Below are 24,041 nucleotides of genomic sequence, written 5' to 3'. Positions count from 1 at the left end.
ATGTCTAAATATGTTACAGTTCATTTCAAGCACATATCATATTGAAGATGAAGAATGCATTTTTATCCCATTCAGACAATACCTTGCAGCAAAGATCTACTTGCTGATGCTGTGCACTCAGTGCCTTTGATTATTTCAGCGTCTTCTACTGATGAAGAATGAACTCCCTTTAGGAAAAAAAAAAAAACACACACGTGTTTTTTTTCTTGAACTCTCAAGCCTCCTGATACCATCAAATGGTGTTTTGGAATAGGAGCCGCATGTGGTTTTGAAGCACTGTTAATTGCCTGCAGTGGCACAAGCAAGGATGGACTTGGGTGTGGGCAGGGGGAGGGGAGTTGTGCAATAGGCCTCTTCCATATGCCATCACACGATCTCAATCAGGTTTGCTTCTTGAAAGTACACAGAAAGCTGATTACATAGAGACAGCAAAACAAGCGTGAACAAAGGCAGGTATCTGCCTTTGTGGATACTTCCATTTGCTTGAGTGCCAATTTTTAGAGACCATTTAATTTATGCCTTGTGTTATCTTGCTAGAAGCTTCTGTGGTTACCCCAGACCAAGTCTCTGTTAGAGGTGTGGCTCAAAAACTTGAAAGACCTAAATTTCAGAGCCTCCTGAAATGATAGCTGAAGAATTAATCATTATGCCCAGTAGCTATAGTTCACCTGCTTTGTTTTTCAAAGCATGCTACAAAATACCCAAAGGGCTACGTTATGGAAAATTGTGGCACCTAGTTTAGGTAAGGAGGGAGGGAAGAGTGCAAGTAGGTAAGTGTGGTGGGTTGAGCCTGGCTGAACGCAGGTGCCCACCACAGCTGCTCTATCACTCCAATAGGATCACAGACTCCCTTGGGCACCAACCTACTCTGGCATGGGGTCCTCCAGGGGCTGCAGATGGATCTCAGCTCCACCATGGACCTCCACAGGCTACAGGAGGACAACCGCCTCACCATGGTCTGCACCACAGACTGCAGGAGAATCTCTGCTTCGACACCTGGAGCACCTCCTCCTCCTCCTTCTTCACTGACCTTGGTGTCTGCAGAGCTGCTCCTCATACATCCTCACTCCTCTCTCTGGCTGCAGTTACCGTTGTGCAGGTTTTTTCCCCCTTCTTAAATACGTCATCCCTGAGGTGCTGCCACTGTTGCTGATGGGCTCGGCCTTGGCCAGCGGTGGTTCTGTCTCGGAGCCAGTTGACATTGGCTCTTTTGGACATGGCGGAAGCTTCTCACAGCTTCTCACAGAAGCCACCCCCATAGCCCTCCCTGCTACCAAGACCTTGCCACGCAAATCCAATATATTAGGCTTCAGAGATCTGAAAAATTTTCCCCTGTGCCCCCAAAAGACACCGAACCCTACATGATTTATGGAGGCCAGAGGGGAAACAACTCCTGCTGCGCTTCCCCAAGGAAGCCAATTGCAGCAGAACCGTTGAATGCGTTCAAGTCTCAATAAAAGATAAAATAAAGACCAAATAGTTCCTCTTATTGGCATATTAATTAAAACCACACAATATATTTCAAGGAAAGTATAAGATGACCCATTAGGATTATGCCCTCTTACCATTGAAATAATTGAACGTGCAGCCACAAGTAGGACATCACTAATTTCACTAAAAACTGACATTATGATTTCTTAGTGAAAGACATTCGAGCAATAAATTAAGCTGTTTTTTATTGCCGTTACGGCTATTGTAACAGCGATTTCCTTAACAGCTGTCAAGTATAAATTTATATACAATAAACCAAACCTGGACGGTTTCCATAAAGGAGCAGATCCCCCAAATAGGCAGAGAAACTGCCTGGGTGGTTCAGTAAATACAAGCCTCAGCAGAACAGTAGAAGTTCTTGTGTGTCTTCCTATTGAAAGGCGTCAAGACGTAAAGCGCAGAAATGCTGATGATTAAAAATGACATGTCCTCCTTCTACTGCCTATACAGCCCAATTATGAACACTGACATATTTTTCTTCAAGTAAACCTAACGTGACATAATCTTATTCTGACTGGAAAATGAAACAGAAAAGGCTTATGATCAAAACTGAGTTTGGTGTTTATTACACACGTTGAAAACGTATGCTGCTGCTCTGTACGAAATATTCGTAACAACGTAAAGTAAAACTTCGGAACCATGAAACAGTAATTTTTGTGACACAAAGGTCCTTGAGCGACCCAACCATCCATTCCCTGGATAGAAAAGCAGTGCTGATCATTCGGTTTTCCACAACACAACATACCGAAACAGTAACGAGAAGCGCCTGCGTGAGTCGCACCACCATTTCGCGCAGGACATTCCCATTCCACGCAGCTGAAGGAGGTCCAGGACTAGGGTCTGCTGCAGAGGAGGAAGCTCTGAAACAACTTTTGTAAATTAAGTCCTTCTTAAGCAACGTGCTGGAACAACAGTTAAATACACTCTCTGAAGCATGCTGCTGGCTCCGAGGAGAAGGCAGTCACGGCAGGCGGTGACACCGGAGGTGCCAGACGTCGCAGGTGAGAGCCGGTGCACTACCGCCTTCATGGAAAGGACCGAAAGGAAAACACAAGGTGGGAGCTGTAAGACGATGACTGAAGGAGAAACCCAGGTGAGATCGAGAATCTAGCTCCGTCATTTCACTCCCCACGAAGTACTCCTCTCTCCAGCCCCACCTTCACCGCCTTTTGGTTCTTCTCGTTTCCCTCTCCCCTCCTCCGCACCTTTCTCTTGCTGTTTTCCTACAGGGCTGCCTGGTTTGTGGTAACAGCCAGCAGAAACGAGCTCACGCCTTGGATATCGAAGGAGAAGCCGTGCCAGAAGGGTCACGGAGTGCTCCAGAGATCGGGGTTTTAGTCACGCTGACGGCACCGTTACCAGTAGGACACCCAGGGAGCAAGGGGCAGGTTCAACCTCATCTCTAGTTAGCTGAGGTCAGGGTTTAGCTAAAAACAACAACAAAAAAAGAGAAGCTGCAAATTAAAGAAGAGTTTGCAAGTAAGGGACAGAACTCGCATGATAAAATTGTTGTGGCCGAAACAGCGAAGGAGCCGTACGTGACTTCCTGGGCCATGGCAGCACTGCAGGGCTCCAAGGCTGCTCCCGGCGCCGGGCTCTGCCTCCCACTGGCCTCGTGCAGGCTCGGGTGAGCTTTACAATGAAGGAACGCCAGCTTATTTCCCTGATTTTGAACTGTGGAAAAAACCCAGTCAGGGTGTGTGTGCATCTGAAGTGCAGATGATTTTAATTACAGCTGAAGGAGCATGTAAGGTGCAAGTTTCAGCCAGATCGTTTCCATTCTGATCTTTAATTCTGTGGAGATGAAAATACTCATGACTGCCTCCCTCTAGCTGGAAGAATGACAAATTATCTTCTTTTATGGCAGTTGGGACACTACTGACCCTAAGCAGCAAAATCTCAATAGGAATTATATACATATCTGTGCGAAATAAGACACCACCAGCTTTTGCACGTGCACTCTCTCCATGAGCCTTTCACTGTAAGGCTCCCATGAAAGTAGAACATTTAGTGAACAACGCTATTGATTTTTTATTTTTACTTTCCTCCCACCACAGCCTGCTTTTCTTTGAAAGAGGACTGAGCTTCTAGTGGCTTTTAAGACGTGCACGTGAACTTGCAAAACGCGTTCGACAAAGCCTAGCAAGCAATCCTCCCAATGCTGGCAGATGCAAACTGTATCATGTACCAGCTTTACCCTTTCCACTGTACGATACTCACGATTACCGTGAACGCGAAGATGAGAATATAATGCGTATCGGTAACTAGATCACACGTTTGTTCCCACAAGGTATTCATTTTATTTTATCTGTTGACCTATATTAGTGAAATGATGCAAGGATTAAGGCTTTAAACATCTTCAGTGGAAAGTGCTATTTTAAAATCTGACGCATTTTGGCAGTTTCAAGTGCAGTAAAGTCAAGCTCCTCCAACCCTACCACGGCGTTTGACTGCCTCTTTCTACCCTAAGCATCTTTTATCCATATAAATATTATTAAAACCAAGTGGAAAACGATACCTTTAAACTTCATATAATTGCTAGTTATTTTATACATATATAAACCTGAACTACCCAGAACTCCTCTTCATGTACCTGTTTGCACAGCTGTTATCTGAAAGAAGTTGTGTATTCTTTTGCGTTCTTTCATCTATTGTTTAGAAAAAACGATGTTTCATCTCACAGTTAAAAGAACTTAATTACTTGAATCGTAGAGACATGAAAGGCAAGGGAAGGAAAGAAAACATCTCTCTCATTTTAAACTCTTCTTCCATAAGCTAATTCGATAGTATAACTCGAAAGTACAGAAATCTGAAATCTACTTCTGAGCATTTGAAACTTCACGTCTTTTTACCTCTGTCTCAAGAGATATTACTCAGGTTTAGTGTGACATTTTGAAATGTCACCATCCCTGTCTCAAAACCAGAAGTTGTAACACAGAACAGACACCTACTTGCTTTCATTCAGAAATCCATTCTGTATGTGATGTGATAGAAATTCTAAGAACCTCTGTGCATACCCTTTCTCATCCTAAGGAACGGAAAAAAATAATCACTTCAGGAATCTCTTTCCTGTCCAAATAAACAGGGACTGCTAAAATCAATGGCTAAAGTCACTTCCCAAAAGCCTTGTTATTCTGATACAGCCACAAATCTTGAATCAAAAATATTTTGGGGGAGAAATACTTTCCCCTGAAATACACTCTTGCCATGTCAAGAAAGTAACGTTATTTTCTCAGTAAAGACAGAGTAATTTTGGTTTAGCTGGAAGGCTGAAGTTGGAAAAAGCAGTAGTAATGCCAGAGATCCACTAAACTTCACATTTCATCCATCTGCAGCACCAGAACAGGGAGCTGTCACGATCACTAGCGCGGTTCACTTTCTGGCATAATTTGAGAATCACTAATATTAATATTAGACTTATACAAGTATGTAATCAGTTTTAACATCTATACATGGTAGCATATGAATAAATACATCGGTAAGCTACTACTAAATTTGCAAGCGAACATCTAGGTTCTTTAGAGAGTTTAAAATCATTACATGCAAAAATGTTCAATTTGGAAGGTACCTAGGAAAAGGATTAACCCATCCCTTTCTTGTCCAGTGCCTTGATTTGGTAAAGTATCACTGGCAAGCTGTGAAACATTCTCCGAAGTGAACAGTCATTTTTTGACCCTGGAAGTCTCCTAAGAGTGTGCTAGTACACTTGTACAGTCAAGATTCAGATTTTCCTAAATATTGGAAATGAAAAAACACCAACTATCATCAGTGCCACAAGGAAGGAGTTTTCACTCCGATGTAATTCGCCATATAAGGAAATTTATTTTTTTTTTAAAAAGAGGCCATAATTATTATGCAGGCTATAAATAATACTGGAAGTGATGATCAAAAGCCTTCATCAGCTGATAGGTATCTGGCTGTCAGAGCAAAACATGCAGGAACACAGAACTGAAAGGACTTTCCCAGGCCCCGTGTCCAATGACTGCTACTGCAGGCAATCAGCTCTTATCCTTTCCATAACTTACCCTTCCTATTGGCTCGTTCCACAGCTCCCAAAACTCTCAGTGGAGAAGCAGCTGGGTTTCAAGTAGCTCAATGGTTTTCCTTTCCATAAGTTTATTAATAGCTAGTTCGTACTGCACGTTCCTGTGCCTGCTCTGTCCTGAAGATTTAATATTTCTTCACATTCCTGCAAGATTTCCCAACCACATCGATACACATGGCCAGCGATATCTGCATTTCTGCCACTAAGGCAGCACAGTCCCTATACCAGCTCCAATCTCTCCTTTCTGCACAGGGGCATTCAGACAACTTCCCCCCTGCCCCCGCCTAATATTCCATGTGAGAACCACTGCCCATCCGGGAAAAAATTCCCGCCTCTTCTCTGAATTTTCTGTACTTAAAGGGAACCCAGGATTACAGGAGCTTTAGCAGCATAACACGCCATTGTACGAGCTCTACTCATTTCCCAGCAGACATCCTTCTCCTTAGTCCCTGTGTCCACTCTGTATATTCAGTTCAACATCTTTTCCCATTCTCCATTTTTTGGGGTTACCAGGCCTTCGGATGTCAAGTTCACGCTCTTCCCAGTAGTGGCAATGTCCTCTGACGTTTTACCAGTACAAATTTAGGCTCTTTTTTTTTTTTTTTTCTTTTGCCAAAGAATTAATGGAAATTAATTTAAATCTAAAATAACCAATTTCTAGCACTTAAAGAAAAGGCACTGCCTTGTGTGCTGGCCGACAGTGGGCTGACTGACAGCCAGTGGTATCAAAGAAATAACTAGAAAATTCACAATTTCTTCACTGAACATTCTAAACCAGAGGCAGCCATTGCCAAACAACACGAAATATAGTGAAGACAGCAATAAGCTCTGTATTTTGCTCTTTTTTAAACTATGATTTAACTTGCTCACCAGATACACTTAAATTATAAACGTAGAGGAGCATGTGTGTGCAGGTATTTGACACTTTTCCTAATTATTGAAATTAATTTAATGAGCACTATGTTAGATTCTGACCACTTTACACCAAATCTGTTTTTTCCAGAAGTTGAAGTATTTCAAAGTGAAGAAAAGTATTTAATTAAGCCACAACTCACCTCTGTTACTGTTATCCACACACTAGGTAAAAGAAACTACAAAACCATGATATAAATCAGGTAAAGCAAAGATGCCCCTTCATTTTTGTGATGATGTTCTTTTGTTCAGGTATGTCACCCAGTCAGCTCTCTAAGAACTTCCTACTTATTAAGCATTAATTCAATGTTTTTGTCACTCCATGACAAAAATCCTTACTTAGCTGGAAATGAAGACAGACTCAAACTTTGCTTTATTTTTTAATAAAGTTTAAATAGTTAAAATAAGAGGAAAGAGTATGTTTCAAAGCCAAGCTATTTCTTTGTTCCATGCTAGGCCTTAAAAGTTGGATTTACTAGCAAATACGGGCCATGAGAAGAGAGCTGTATACTTAAAATGCTGGTGTAGAATATATTAAAATAGCCAGTGACCTACTCCAGCTTACCTTAAAACAAAGGAAACACAATCTTTACAGTTTTTTAAATGTACTGCCTCTTATCCCGATTAATGGAAAAATTATCCCTACAAAAGATTTTTTTTTTCTTTTTGAAATATAAGACTCTACAAAATATTTGCTTTATCCATTGGCAGGACTTTGAAATTCTCCAGAATATTTAGATGTGTCTGCCTAAGAAAGTTTATAAATGCCAATCCAACACTCTAACAAAAATTCCAAACAGGACTGGAAATTAGAATAACTCAACCAAATCATTCCACTGTAAGAATATTATGTTCCAATTTCTGCATAAACACAGATCAGCATGGTTTGTTTTGTTTTAAAAATTCTTCATGACCCACAGAATACAGCATAGGTTTATGTCACTATTACCTTTTCCCTTCCATTTCCTTAATGCTATTTCCTCATTTACATCTAAAACATGATGTAATTTGTCTACTGACTTTTTGTGTCCTTAGGGCTTGTTTTAGCCTCAATTCTGTCTTCATCCAAGGAGATCCTTCCTTCCCCTATTGTTTCTTAAAGAGGTTTTTGTTTCTTTGATTGATTTTCATTTTCTTATTTTTCAGATATGGGTAAGTATCCTACCATAAAGGGAGTAGAGAAACAAAATGGGAACAGCTCTGGGAGTTACCGGGACATTTGCAAGTCAAGACTTTGAGTAGGAACGTCAACAGCTGCTATTTTTGAAAAAAAACATCATGCTTTCTTCATATTTGATAATATTTGACATATTTGATAATATGTCTACTATAAACATAGTCTTGTGCCACAAACAGCCACAAACTGCAGACAAAGCAATATAGCACACAGTTTGATGAATTTAGCATAACACAAAAAAATGGCAGAGTCCTGGTAGCAGCTGCAATGGTAACAAACATTGAGAAACCAAAGTGATCCAATAACCTAAAAATACATCTGCTAAACTAAGGAAAAATCTGTGCAACGAGATTGGAAGCTTCCAAATTTCAGACTTTGCTCAGGGACCACAGTAGAAAACTAAACTCAGATGTAAGGAAGTATTAGCTTGGAAAAGCCTCAGCTTTCCAAAATCCAAAATTATTAAAAAGCAATACATCTGTTCATCATTCCATGATTTAACTGTTTTCTAGTCTATGGGAATAAACAGCAGGATACAATTGTTTGCAACATCCGTTTACTTTTTTTTTTAAAACTTTTTAAACTAAATTAAGAAAATATTCTTACAGAAAAAAAAATCAACCTTAGATGAGCACAAAGAAATGGCATGACAAATCCTGAGACAAATTATCCTACATCATTGCTAGTCTATGAAAACCAGTTTGAATAATAAACATACTGGAGTATTCGGTGACATCATACAAACTGAAAGTATTTGTAAATTATTAAGTTGTGCATGTTTTTAAATGACAGAACATGCTCATGGATTTACTTGAAAATCTCTCACTGCTTGTTATCAAAGTTAAAAGATCATTTGCATACCAATACACATACTGTAAACATGAACTTCTCATTAAGGAAAGATGGGTTTACAGTAATTTGATCTTTTACAAAAAGCTATTGGTAACTGAACCTCTCAGTGTCTAACTTTCTAGAAAATTAAACCAATGTTTCCACCCTCAAAGTTGAAACACTACCGCTTTAGGAAACAGCCCTGTTTATTTGTTAATCAGAAATACAATCAAGTGGCATATTTCCATTTGCTCTTCGGCTGACGGTTTCAGCTTCATTATATTTTACAAGAAAACAGCAGACTCGCAGAGGTCCTGTAAATTCTTTCATATCGCAACCGATTTAGTTACAGCGGTGAAGAAAAGCAGCGGTGATGCAAAATAAGATCAGCCCCATTGCCCTTATCTGGTGATAGGATCTCTCTTCCTGTTTGGCTTGCAGCAGTGAGGACTTCTTGTTTTGTTTCGTTTTTTTCTTGGTTTTTTTCTTCTGGTCAGGCTGCCTCTGTCAAAACTGACGGAAGCAAGAAGTTGACATGCCCTTATAATTCCAGCTTGAGAATGATCCTCATTACCAATACAGCTGAGTTTCAATCAGTAGGTCGGGGAATGATACTAATGTGGAGAAAATTATCTGGATAGCTCATATGTTCGCTTAGCCACTGTACGGGTGTTTCCAGCATTGGCTCAACTCCATGAATCATCACTTGAGTCTTCTGCTCTCCATCTAATTCAAAGAAAAAGAGAAACCACTAGTACACCATTCCAAGTTCACAGAAAGATTAAACATTTACTTATACTTAATTTACGGTAGATTTAATTGGTGTTACAGAGTTTAACGTCTAACAGAATGAAAAGCAGGAAATACAGTACGGAGAAAGCTGAGACTTCTATCATCTAAAACAGAAACTTTGAGTTAAAATTAATTCCAAGAAAAAACTGGATTAAAATGAAACTTAATGAAAGTGCCACTCTTCTTTGTTATTTGCAAGTTTGGTGGTGTGGTTTTTTTTTTTTCCCCTACAGTGATCACAGCTTGGTGTCACTGCAGTTAAGGCACGTCCATCTCGCCTGGCTATAAGCCATATGAATTTCACGCTTATGATGTTGAGCTTCATAAAACATACTAATGAAGTTGTATTCTTAATACTGTGATCTCCTGAAAGAGTTGGACTACACGTAATATGTCACACATATAGTACATGTAATATTGCTGAAGTAATTTTGTTTTGCTAAGAATAATTTAGTTAAGTCTCTAGCAATATTTCAGAGTTACCCAGAAGGCTGAGTTGGCACCAGCTTTGTCTCAATTAGTTTCATCTCTTAGTAAAGCTAAGTTAGCAAATGACTCCCAGTATGACAAGAATATTTTCTAAGAATATTTCAATTCTTTTTATTTATACTTGTCCCAGAGGATGCAAGTACTTTGATTCTTTGATTCAAATGATGGGAACCAGCTAAAGCAACTGACATAACTGTCATGAAATGAACTAAAAAAAAACCCCAAAAATGAAAATTTATTTCAGAGTCTTGAGATGGGAAGAGCATCTGAAATATGCTCCAAATAATGGTTGGGGGCGGAGGGGAAAGGGGAAATAGGCAGTGACCTTTTACTGTTTTTATACTATACTGTGGCATTCTCACATGGACCCACCACAGTGAAATCCACATTCAGCGCTCAAAAATATCACTGTCTTCTCTAATTGGTGTTATATGCTCCCCTCAACTGTCTGTATTACAGAACAAACCACCATGCTCCCCAAGAGTTGCATGAAAGAGCAGATTCTAGAAATGAAGGTGTCATTACTGGCTCTTTCATTCAGCTACCCCAGCTGTAGAATAATTCCTATTTTATAACATAGACCACATTTGTTTGGTAACCAAAATGATTTGACAGCTGTTCAAAGAAGTTAGTATTATAACCGGGTATCTATGCTAACACAGGCTAAATTAGACTAGAAAGAATCATCCTTGAATATGCTGTTGACTTTATGCTAGTAATAATTCTTCCTGCAGAAGCAGACAGTTAATGTTTGCCTAAAATAAAACATTAAACATTAGTTACATGTTACTTACACATGGTATCACATTCTGCACAAATTCTTGATTAAATATATAAAGCTTGATTCTCTAAATGGCATAATATACACATTATCACACCAAATTAAGCATAAACAACTGCTGGTTTCTGGTTTTATTGCAGACAGGTCAGAAGAACGCAGCACGTCGTATAAAAATAAAATTCTGGTATTTGCAACCAAAGGCGGTATTTATTGGGCTGAAACATTATCAGTCAGATTGTCAAGAGTATAAAATCCAAAAGAAAAGATCTCAGAAACCAAATTTTCACACTAAGTAGTTAGGGAATATCTAAATATTTTTAATATTAAAGTAACTCCCAAATATACGTATTTAACACTTTCAAATTCAAATCTATCTGTGGTATTCGATAAATTGGCCGCAGCATTGGTGACCTTTTTTTACATTTCATAATATTATTTAATGTTCAGAAACAGCTAATTTGCATGCACAGCCAGTTGGCAGAATGCTGTTTCGGCATTAGTACTGTGCTAGCCACCTATACGTAGCTAACTCTTGGCAAAAACTTGCACAGAAAATAGATTAAAAGCTTCAGAACCTCAGTATCATTCTCTTGTCATTGGAGGAAAGGCTGATAAATGATAAACACTTTCTTTGGCTCTTTTACTGTGTGACAGAACATTTTTGAATGTCTGTGCCTGTACGTACTAGCTTTATTCCTCTTGCTTAAAAAACGAAATGCAGTTAATCTGCATGTCCCCATTCCCTGCTCCCTACCCAACTCTGTCCCTTTCTCATACAAGCCTTTTACTCTGTTCCTCAGCAAACTGAGAAAGTCTTCGAGGTCAATGAAGAATTTACAGTTTAATTAAAGTCTAAATCTCTGCATTAGCATTGTTTGTGCTTTAGTATTATCTCTGACAAAGCATCACTTCTCCTCAATTCCTTTTCCCCTTGAGGCTTGACTAAAGAGATCTTATCTACCAATTCTTTATTTACTGTAGCCGACTTTTGCAAAATCCATTGTTTTTACTTTAGCATTCTTCCCTCCTTTTGTTACTAGGGACCATAAACTCTCACTTAAATCACATTTACCCAAACTTTCCTCAACTTTCATGTTTTCAATAACTTCCCCATTTTGAATAACATACAGAGTCTCTCTCCTATAAATGGCTCCTCTGCTTTATGTAGCAAAAAGTTGTCATCAGGAAATAAACTAAAAATATTACTGGAAAATATTATTCTTGTCTCAACAGCTGTCTAATTCATATCCGCCATTACCACTGTGATCTGGGTACTGGATGATTTGCTAGCTATCATGAAAGCTTCATCCACCTGGTTTATAGATATAATAGATTTACATAATATTTTTCCTTCCATTACTGTTCATAGTCTTAAGAGTTGTAGCTTATTTTATATGCATCTTGACACACCAGGTGCTGCCCTCTTCTTCCCCATCCATATTCTATGATAACAAGTAATCTTTTTAGACTGACAAAATGCCTCTATAAAAGTGTACAAGTTGCTAAACACAACACATATTTAAATGAGTGGTGTAAGATTTAAATGACTTAATTCCAAGGAAGATTAATGCCATTCTATGTCATTGGACTAGGCCTATAAAATTTAGGGCAAATAACTCTGCTCAGCTGTAGTGCATGAGGTCCAGACCTGAAAATATCATTACTGTCAATATCTATTTTACGATATTCGGTAATGTAGTAAAAAAACCACACCAGGATTTCTTTAAAACCAAGTAGTTCAATTTTCCAGTTCCCTCACCGATGCCCCCCTTTTAAAATCATGATAGAACTGAGTTACAATTTAGCTACCATGCGACCTGAAGATGGTTTCTTTTACTTTGTTGCAAATTAACCTCAGGAAGAAGAAGAATTGAAAATATCAGAAAAATAAGAGCATAGCAATGTATGTTTTATAGGCAGTTTTTATAACGTGTGTGCATAATAACTATTTACTTAAAATCAGAGTATTTTTATATTACTGAAGTGATGCACAAATAAGAAATACTGTTTGGGCATTTACAAAAAAAACCCAACCCTCTCAAAATCAATTAAGTCATCTCCTCTCAGAGCAGTTGACCCAAGATTAAATTATTTTGCTTTCCTGGTGGAAATTCATAAATACAGAAGGCACTACAGGCCCCAAAAGTCACTAGTGGCAAGTGATAAGCACAGATGAGAAAGCTTTTTGGTAAAACTTAACAACGTTGCATCTTTAGAAGGCAGATAACTATGCTTACATTTTGTGTCCCAAGACATTTTGGAGACATTTCAGATCACTTAATTTAGACACTACCTCAAAGGCTGCAACACTTAAAGTAGGTATCCGACTCAGGCTAATAAATCGTACCATGTAAAGTCAGAAGACTTTTCCAACTCTGTACAGAAAATTGACAGAAACATGCAGCGCTGAAGTGAAGGGTTTAAGAAGAGGTCTGCTCCTCTATCACCTATAAGGTGCTTCTGTTCCAGATCAGAAAGCACTTCGATCTAGCCAAAGAAAGTATTGGCAAAGGACTCTCTTTTGCAGATAGGCATCTGCTGGAAAGAAGCAAGAAAGAGTGGCCGTTGCATCTCAACAGAGTCCTTGAAACAGTGGTTGAAAGCCTTCCTCAACTCAAGGCAGCTTGAGTCCACTCTCCCTTCTTTAAGGAGAATGCCCTAACAACTACAATATCTGCTGTTGCTAATCCTAAACTTCCCCTAAAAACCCTCAATGTCCAAGAATCAGTGAGACACCGAGAAAGAACAAGGAAGAGAAAAATCTGTGGCCTTCAGAGAAGGCAGGAAGATGGCGCAATGCCATGGTGTCACACGGTAAGTTTTTCTGTTTCCTTTAGCTACGTAAGTTACCGTTTGCAAAGTAAACCGCTCAATATTAGGAAACAAAAGAATTCAAACTTCTTCAGCATGAATTTCGATTGTTGCACATATCCTTGATGCAATCCAAATACATTTTTCTGAATTATCTTTTTAATTAGAAAAGAAGAATTGAAGGGAAAAGAAAAGATTGTTTTTGAGATAGACTCAAGTGCCTATGAGCAGAATAGTGAGAAGGCACTACTTCTGGCAAAGGTACATATTTCAGCCATTTTTCACTCAGATTAGCACCACAATGCTCACCAATGCTGCAGCTACATACTCCCTTTCACCTACACTCGATCAGCTTCTCCGACCAGACTAAGTCCGTGATGCACCACTTAAAATTCTTCAGTGGGATGAAATACCTCCCTTCTTATTTGTGGCCTCTAGCAATCACCTGCCAGGGCAATTTAGCTGGCTTAAATTCTTTCACTGACAGACAATACAAGATATTCAGGATTTAGCAAAAATGTCCCAGGAGTACTTCAATTAGAATCCTCCATATGCAAGCCCTCTGCATAGCAAGACCCAGAACCTCCCTGCAGTTACCAAAATGGACAATGCAGAAATCGCAGCTTACTGAAGGCAGCACCACTTACAAAATCAGCTTTAAGACTCTAAAAAGGGAAATAGAACACTGTGCTTCTAACTAGGAGAAAACACCACACTTGTTGCGTGATACAAGGCCACAGGACTATATTGGACAAGGATACTAAAAAGCCTAAGGAGTAAATACACAACCCAGGAAAGTGTCATGCAGTAGCAGCCTTATGAATAACGTAGCAGAACTAGTTTCTTTTTCAGCTGTGAAGTGGGCAATGAACACTTGCTTATCTTCAGAATACATCATATGTTCTGGATAATATGATACTAAAGGTATTCCTGAAATCATCACTGTAGGAAAACTCATCTTGGGTCAGTGTTATAAGGAGCAGAGTCCTCCTTTTGTGGCTGTGGTGTGTCTGCTTTCCTTTCCACCTCTCCTGCTCCTCAGATGATCAGGCAGGAGAACAAGCCTTTATGTGCATGTACCTTGAAGCAGCCAGAGCACTTCTGGACAGCATGTGCTCAGCAGCGGGTGCCTCGGACACCTCTGAATCTGAAAAGACACACCAACTTCTTCATTGGGAAGATTTTCATGTACCTCTTAGGAAATCACTTAGAGATACACGGCTTCCAGTAATGTGCTTCACGCATAGATGCAACCCCTGAGTTAGTTACTGTCAGATATTGCTGACTCAATTTTTAAAGCCTAAAGCCAAAGCTCAGTGAGGCTAAGTCCCTAGCAAACAAAGGTGAAAATTTTCAACTTGAAAGTTAGGCTTCTGGTCTAGCAAAGAGGATCGCAACTATGTGCAATTATTTACAAAAGACTACACTGTATTAGCAAGCAAATTCAAAGGCTATGTTCTAACCTGTAACCACAGGTGGGAAGAAAGAACAGGACAGTGGTTGAAGTTATCCTTCCCCTCTCTAGGCACCTCAGGTTGGATATTCTAGGACACACAGAGAAGAGACAACCCCAGACAAGCCTCATAGTCTAATGAAGTAGTCCTCCAGTAACTTCTGCACCAGTAGCAGAATATAAACAAACAAGCACTTGATGAACGCTCTTCACTTTTTGCACTACACTTTTAAATAGTTAACATCTCTAAAAAAATCCAAAACCTCAATATTGTCAGTAATGGTTCAATTTGACGATATAGGGATCTTTCAGCTGCTAGCACTGAAACTGATGAATAACATCTAGTTCTTCAACAGCAACTCGTCCAAAACTGAAAACAGCTCCAATGTCTGCTATTAAAATTGACAACAACTGGGTACCATTTACAACAAAACAAGCTTCACAATTATTTTCATTATGTGTGCTACAAAAATCACATGTGCTCATAAAATATCCATAAACTTCAAAAAAAATTAAGCAAAGGGGTATTTATGAACATTTTCACATCACTTTTGTAACATTTACTTTAGCCAGATAGCACATCTTTTTTAATTTACAGCAAAATATTTCTTTGCTTAGTGAGCAAGCTTACCTACAGAATGAATTCAACTCATCTCTAAATCAAATATCCATGCTTTGCTTTGCTTTTCTTAAGTATCTTTTTTTAAAAAATATTAGAAGTTAAAAAATATTATTTCAGGCTTTTCCATTCATAAACTCAAATCTAACTGGAACATTTCTGCAATCAGTTTCTGGCATGTGTATGTGTAATAATGACCAAGTACAGAAATACAATGAGACGTTCAGATTCCACAGTAACGATGACCTCAACATAAAGATCTCAAATAGAAAAACAAACTTGTATTTTAAACAAATCTTACCTACTCCGCTGTGTACTAACAGGTGCTCAATACCTATACAATTTTATGGAAAGTGCATACAAAAAAAAAAGTCAAATGTCTTGGCCAAACGATCACTTGCTCTGTCAATAAACTCAGCACAAATACTTCAGACAGTGAACAATTAAATTCTCTCTCTTCACACTAGCCTATTTCAGCCATCATATCCCAGGATTTCCTTATCTGTGAATTCCACCCTATTGCAAAAAGGACCCTGCTCGTCACAGTAGTAGGCTGCATTGCTAGAAATGACTGATTTTCCACAGCAATCTTAACATACTTTTCGCCTCACTTTAAGCGCGCATAAACTACCAAAATCCTTATTCCCTTCCTCTCCCTAATTTGGAGCAATTATCAGTTTAAACAGAAACACAGATGATATATTGGATCACAATCTGCAAGATATGCTGTTCAACATCCTCTGAACGAGAGCAAGAACACACAAAGAAGTCTGCAAAGCCGACTGTAAAATAGCCTAGCCACAAGAAAAGGTTCCTCTGACCTCAAAAATTTAGAGGCTGATACGTGACACAAAAACACAAGATTGACTTTTCCTTCCTGCCTACATATCCCGCCAGCCCCGGGGAAAGCCACTGATGCTGATTTCAGGTGAAGAACTTGCACACAGAAATACATGGTCAATGCATGATTCAGAACAGGTCTTTTTCCTCAAAATTTTTCTGTATCTGGAATAAATGTTGTTCCAAACACAAGATGTGGTTTGGAGAGTAAGAACTTCAGTTCCTGGATATAATCCAACTGCCCAATATGAATATAAATGAACAATCAGGTAAATCTGTTTAACTGGCAGCAACAAGAGAGTATCTCTCATTTTAACCATTGGTAGCAACATGAGTTCAATTGCTCAAACCGAAGGTCAGCGTTTTCCTAAATATGTATTCCCAGCTCTCGATATTCTTAGTATCTATACAGATATCCCAGAGAGCTTTTAACTATAGCAATTTCTTGGCCTCAAAGACAACTAATGGTAATTAAAATCCACAACTTTGTATTTTGTTTAAAAATCTCTTTTGAAAGGAATGTTAATTTTTAATAGGTTTATGGAATGACTCCTTACAGATAACAGAACAACAGTGCTTAACTTAGTTTTTCTGACTCATTATTTTGACTTTTAAAATACTTCTCCAAAATAAACAGTTCAAAACATCAGTCTCTCTCCAACCTGGAATGTTTTGTCATTCATATTAAGTGTTTCAATTTCACCCTTACAAAGCCTTGATGTCATCCTACCAGAGGCCCTCATAAGAACTACTGCTTCTTAGTACAAAACACTATGATAGAACCAGATCTGTGTCAACCTCAGCGAACAGTACTTGATTACAAAAGCCTAACTCCAGACAAGGTATCTCAAGTATTCCTCCATTGCAACACTGTCATGAAGTCCATGTTCACTGATTTAGCTTTAATTACTGTTGTATTTCTTTACATGGTTTTGACAACACAGGACAGTTGGCTGATCTCTACATGATCTTCTCGTGGCATAAACATCTCCTACTTGAGTTTAGACATTTGTGACTTAAAGGAGAGGAAAAAAGTTTCTTTGTCACAGTTCTTAGTATGATTAGATCCCCTGGATTATATTCCAGCACAGTCCTAGCTTTCTCTGTCCCCAAAATGAAAGTAGATGAATATGCAACGTTATCATCTACATTAAGTATCATTAAATACTGAAATCAAATCAAATACTTAGTATCACCTCTATTCATCATTTTCTTCTCCATGCAATTTTTCCTCTCTTGTTATTTTCTGTCATCTTCTACCTCAAGTCTATCCTCAGGTTAGATAGCCACATTTCTGAAACAATAACAAAAAAGGTGGATAAAACTAATCACCACAAGCAGAAGTTCATTATACTTTGGAGCAGCTAATGAGAACTTGGGTTACACTTTTAAGCTAATAGTAGCCAGAAATTATGTAAACAAACTAGAAAACCTTTTTCTATTCCATTGAGAAAGTTTTTAGAGTAAGTGAATTTGGCCTCAAACACCAGTAAGTCCGGGTTCCCTGAGCAGACTATTCTTAATAATTCTGCAGGCAGTTCAAAACAGTTAACATTGATAGTAATGCCACCTACGACAAGCAAGGGGATTTTTCCTCCTGTAAAAGAGTTCATGAAGCTCAATCGAAAGGCAGATAGAGGATGGAAATGAAAACTTTAGTTAACTAAACTGTTTGTATTTTTTAAAATTTTTATTCTTGTATATTTAATAGACACTTTTTAATGGGGTTGTTGTAATAAACCCCAAACTAATTTATGACAGAATCCTAAAACACTTTTCTTAAACATCTAACATTTCAGTAGTTAAAAGTTTTCAGAAGACTTTAGCAATGACTGGGCCTGAGATAGTTCCCATCAAACATCTACCTTCAGGCTGAGGAAAAAAAAAAAAAAGATATTTTATAAAATGAAACTACCAGGAAATATTCTCCCTTCTTCCTTAGCATCAGTGCCTTAGCCTCAGCTCTGAACTAGCAACAAATCTAGTAATAAACTAGTTTATAAAAGACTAGGGTTAGCAACTGAAGCTTATAAAACAATTTTATCCAATGCGTTCAAGTTTGGCTACACACATGTGAACAAAGAGACAAAGTTCAATGCAAATCATGTCGCTGCTCTGTGCAACAAGCGAGCTCACAATACATTTACACACAGGAGGAACAGGCAAGGTGTGTGCATTAAAAGATAAGCACTTGAACGCATGACAAATTGAGCCCAATTCATCCATGATATGTCTTCCATTGCTGAGGGAAAGCTAAATCACTTTTAGGAGTTGTGTGGCTTTTTAAAACAGCAGGCATCTTGACTTACAATACGTTAACCCTTTCATGCACCATGCCCTTAACTAGATTCGAAGGTTTCCCTTCCCTCTGAAGGTAGGTTGTACACAGTTTAGAAGTTAAGGCTATCGCTGTATACAGCTAGGGAGCTAAATGTGAGCAATATGATTCTTAAAAAAAATAAATCATACATTTGATAAAGATTTTTCTCTATAAAGATTGGTATAAAGCAAATCAATTTGCTGTAAAAAAACCCTCTTGTCGCTAATAGTTTGTGAGAACGTTTAAAATATCATTGTTTTCAAAATAGTTATGCCAAACAATTAAATAGCAAACTCTCTATACAATCATATTATCTATCTCCCCATGCATATGCACATTCATAGACTTTTAAAGGTTTTTAATGGCATTCTTGAACTTTCAACCTCTATTTTACTTCATTTTCAAGTTACCATAATTCACATCATGCCTGCAAACATTTGTCGATTCTAGTGGCCGTCCATCTTTTATAATGAACTTTTCAGCTAACCAAATGATGAACTATTCCTAGCAGGGCAAAGCAAAGGATTACCACTGCTGCAAAATCACTGACGACACAGGAAAGACCAGCATGTTTACTTGTTTTCAAAAATTAGCCATAATGCTAATAGTTAGTTTGTCTAGTTTAATAAATCAGATTCAAAAGTGGACATTTGGACATAATTACAGTTTAAAAACGTGTCTGAAAAGTGATAAGCGATACATACAGATCAAAGGCTTAAATGGTTGCTATTTCGTGTTTTGTACTTTCCCCCATTTAACTGCAGAAAAATAAATTCGTTTTGCCTTTTTCAAAATGCTACTTCCAGCAATATTATTATGATATTTAACAAAGCAAACAACTCCACAAGCAAACGACACATGAAAATGGAGATGAGCTATTCAATTAATCCCAAAGTACGGACAGTTTTGTTCCATGTCTAACAAATTCGTCAACTCTGCTAAGTTGATCAGTAAAAACTTGGCTAATTGAATCCATCGATGTGAAAAACCACAGACTCAAGTCTGTACTGCATACATCAAGCTGAAGGATTTCTGCTTCAGCCATGGCGGTAATAGTCAGTGGGGTCAGGTCAAAGAGGGTTAAACTGAGTCAGGATATAGCCAAAGGAATACATCAAACACTGATTTTAAAAGGGCAATTAATCTTAGACAGAAATGCTTCCTGGGGAATGAGATCTCAATCTTAAGAGCACACTACATGATGTAGCAGTAAAAATGTACATATACAAGCTTAGAGAGCTTTCATCCTGTGATCACAAACAGAAGGGGAGTGCTGTTTATCAGAGAAATACAAACCCTTGCTAAAATACTTACATTAGCTTCTTCCGGGCCCTTACTCATTGAAAAATAAAATTCTTTAATGCGCAGGCAATAGAGTTTGCACACATGAAATATCTTTTTCTGTACACCTACTGTAAGTTCTTTCCAACAGCTAGCAGATTAAAGTATTTAGAGATCTCTAACACAGTAAAATTAAAAAATTTAGTATTGAAAACTTCAGGAAAGAGTGGATAAGGAGTAACAGAATACCTGAAGGGCTCTTTACACTGAACAGTAACTTTAAGAAAAACTAAATACATAAACTCCCTCACAAAACAGCTACCTGTTCAGAGTTAAGACTGAAAGTGAATTTTCATCAAAAGTTCATTTTAATTTTTCCATTCCAAAATATCAAGAGAGTTAGCTTCAAAGCTGATAGTTATCATATAATCTTTATTTTTAAAGGGTCTGACTAGTAACTTAAGTATTATTTTTATTTTAGAGTTCAGAAAGTGTTTTTCCACTTTACAGCAGAAAAGTAGATCCACAAAGCTTATAACACATACAAACAGCATTTGCAAACAGAATTTGCTACGTTAGTATCATTAATTAATTAGCAATATTACTAGGAATCATTAGCTACGTGGACAAATCACTGCTCTGAAATGCGTTACAGCTAATTTTGTGCATTAGTTTGCAATTTTAAAGAGAGCTGGCTTTGCCACCACTCTTCCATCTGAGGATACCGATTCCCAACATCACAAGTGGCAGAACGGCATCTATTTGTGTATCCGGTCCACACATCTGACTTCTTTGCTTAAGTTGCCAGTGAGTAACAGTTTCCACTCAGATAACTGGACTTCAGTGAAGTTTCTCAAAGCACAGACAACCACTGCATTTTGCCATTGTAAATGTTGTGACGATACCATCAGGAAAAAGGGCAAGGAGCACAAGAGGCATTCAAATCTTCAATGACTATAGCACCCCTCTGCACATCCCAAGCCACTGTGTAAGACTTGGGCTTTGACATAAGGAAAAGTTTTACCTCTATTTTATTACAAATATTCTCCAAATCGCAAAAGGTGCCAAATAAGATAGAAAGTACAATTTATCCACTGAATGTGAAGTTATCAAAATCTGTGATTAAAACAAGGCATTCAGGAAGGGTACAACTACTATTAATAAGTGCTGCTGAATCCTTAGAGAAGGAAGTAGGATGGGGTAAATAGTGCTTATTAGTGGATTACTCTGCTTTACATTATTGGTAAGGCTGCTATTTTTCTCCTAAATATTAAGTCCTTTAGTTTTGCAGGTTCTCTTCTTTTTAGGCTTGTAAGATGTTTATCTCCTGGGAAAATCAGGTTATACCTATAGACATTAAGGCAGAATACAGTAAGACTGCAAGAGAGAAGCAAGGAAGGTGGGAATGATTTTGCTCACCCTCCTCCTAAAGATACAGTACATAGACCTAATGTAAAGGTATAGATGTAGCTCATAAAATTAACCAGAAGCAACTCTCCGGAGCTCAGGGCAAGTGCCAGAGAACAGCTCATGCCTAATTCAGCTATATTATCTCCTCCTCCATAGTAGTCATTGAGAATAGTCCCAGAGTGTTGAACACTGCTCAGATTTTCTGAGAGAGTATTAATTGGCCTAGACCTAAATTATGCCAGAGAACTGCTAATAGTCATACAGCACAAACAACACATGTTCTAGTCCTCTTTTGTTTACTAGTATAAATAAAAACACTGACACCACAATGTCTAAATCTGGTTGTGCATTGCAGTGTCCTAGTTGAGAACTTCATGTTGCAAGTCTTCACGGAGGTTTACTGCTGCCTGCTGAAAGCTTTGGTAGACCCACTACAGTCTCCAGTTACACTTTCACCAGTTACAGCAAAAGGCAGAAGTGATTATACAGCATATGAACATTAACAGGATGATGACCTCTACTGAAAAAGGACTTTTGGAGCATTCTCACATTTTCTATGAAACTAACCATAAAAAATATCCTGTAAGTCTATATACATTGGGTACTTCAGCTGTTGCTGACATGCTTGTTTCTGTGAGCAAGGATACAGGAGGAACTAGAAGAAAGGTTTGTTTTGGTTTTTTCCTGTGAAGTTGTTGATGGTTTGGTCATACTGAGTGACCTCTGTGATCTCCTTGGAGTGAGACAGACTGATTTAGATCAGGATTCAAAAAAAAAATCCAATTCTTAACTCTGCTACTGACCTCAGTGTGACCAGGCGCAAGCCACATCACCACTCTGTGCCTCTAATTTCTCCTTCCTTTTTGTCTCTCTTCACTCATCTTTTGTCTAAGCGATAAATTCTGTAGGAACACACTGCAATGTCTGTGCAGTGCACAAAGAACCTGAGGTCTCCTCCTAAAACACAAAAAATATTCCTTTTAAAACTGAAAATTCACCACAAGCAAAACATTTTGTCAAGATGCTTTGATTCCAAACACTTCCCTAAATCTCATATGCATGGCAGATTACTGACAGAAAACTTGCCCAATTTCAAGTAATTTTCCACAACTTTTTCCTGACTGCCTAAATTTTCAGATCCATAGCATTCCATCAGGGATTTGGAGATAGGACACTGATGCTCCCAGGAAGCACAGCTCTACTGCAGTCCATGAAGCAGATTGCTCTAGGATGAAAAAATCCCACCTCTCTTCTGCAGAGAATTTTAGAAGTGCTGGCTTATGATTCCAAACAGAATAAGCTAAATTTTGAGAAGGTTATTCTGCTCTGTGGAGGATTTTACTTTCTCCATTTCATATTACTACTGTTAATAACAGACAAACTTTGTTGCGCTTGAATTGGCCTTCTGACAAATTTAAAGAGAAGAGTCTAGAGTCTGATACTAATAGAACTTATTGGGTGGCCGACAGAACAAATTTAGCTGAAGCTGAACAAATTTCCAAAGGCTTGTCTGAGAAACAGGATTATTTCCCTATTTGCTGTACCTCTTCCTACATTCTACCTTTTTGAATGTGCATGCCTGTGCATGCCCAGAAACCACTTCTAAGTCACAAAGAAAAAGCATATTCCTCTTGTGATATTAGGAAAGTTGTTGGATGGAAGGGGAAAGACTAGACTAGAATAGACTATTTCAGTTGGAAGGGACTTACAATGATCATCTAGTCCAACTGCCTGATGAATTCAGGGCTGACCAAAAGTTAAAGCACGTTATTAAGGGCATTGTCCAAACATCTCTTACACTGACAGGCTTGGGGGATTGACTACCTCTCTAGGAAGCCTCTTCTAGTGTTTGACCATCACCTCGGTGAAGAAATGCTTCCTAATGTCCAGTCTAAACCTCTCCTGGTGCAGCTTTGAACCATTCCCACGTATTCTATCACTGGATACCACGGAAAAGAGATCAGCACCTCCTTCTCCACTTCCTCTCCTCAGGAAGCTGTAGAGAGCAATGAGGTCACCCCTCAGCCTCCTTTTCTCCAAACTAGACGAACCCAAAGACCTTAGCTGCTCCTCCCAGGACATGCCTCCTAGCCCTATCACCAGCTTTGTTGCCCTCCTCTGGATGCATTCAAGGATCTTCACATCCTTCTTAAATTGTGGGGCCCAGAACTGCACCCAGTATTCAGGGTGAGGCTGCACCAACGCTGCATATAGCAGGACATTCACCTCTTTTGACCAGCTGGTTATGCTGTGTTTGACACATCCCACGATGGGGTTTGCCCCCTTGGCTGCCAGGGCACGCTGCTGACTCCCATTGAGCCTGCTGTCAGCTAGCACCCCCAGATCCCTTTCTGTAGGGCTGCTCTCCAGCCACTCCCCTCCCTGTTTATACTTGTGCCTGGTATTACTCCATCCAAGGTGCAGAGTCTGGCATTTAGACTTGTTAAATTTCATCCCATTTGTCCCTAGGAAAGGGGCAGAGGGCTCACAAGCTATCAAACTGGTAATCCTTGCATAGTCGATTGAGGTAAAGTTGGAGCAATCCTTAAAACCAACTTATGCTTGCCGTTTCCTGAGAAATTCTATGCAGAAAGATCACAACTAGCCCCAGATCCCCATCATGTTTCTTCTTTTCTTTTGAGAGCAAGGAAGCCAGAACATTCTGCATATACAGAAGCCCTCTCTGACTATGCAAAGAGCTTGTTTAGAAATGAAGATGGCTATCAAGAAGCCATATAAACAGCACAACTGCCACAATATTAACTCTCTCTCTGTATAGTCATGACAAA

At 38.7% G+C, this 24,041-nt stretch overlaps 1 protein-coding gene across 1 annotated transcript in view; it reads right to left on the bottom strand.

The window, feature by feature from the left end:
* Positions 1 to 6,996: 6,996 nt before the first annotated feature.
* ATG5 (autophagy related 5) overlaps positions 6,997 to 24,041 on the bottom strand; it is an 82,178-nt gene continuing 65,133 nt past the window's right edge. Inside the window, exon 8 of the mRNA XM_086631270.1 lies at positions 6,997 to 9,182. Coding sequence (XP_086487396.1) covers positions 9,046 to 9,182 — 137 coding nt within the window. The 3' untranslated portion in view covers positions 6,997 to 9,045. The remainder of the gene's footprint in view (positions 9,183 to 24,041) is intronic.

This window comes from Tauraco erythrolophus, chromosome 2, assembly GCF_009769465.1.
Source record: "Tauraco erythrolophus isolate bTauEry1 chromosome 2, bTauEry1.pri, whole genome shotgun sequence".
NCBI classification, from domain to species: Eukaryota; Metazoa; Chordata; class Aves; order Musophagiformes; family Musophagidae; genus Tauraco; species Tauraco erythrolophus.
This window is presented reverse-complemented; position numbering and strand designations above follow the sequence as displayed.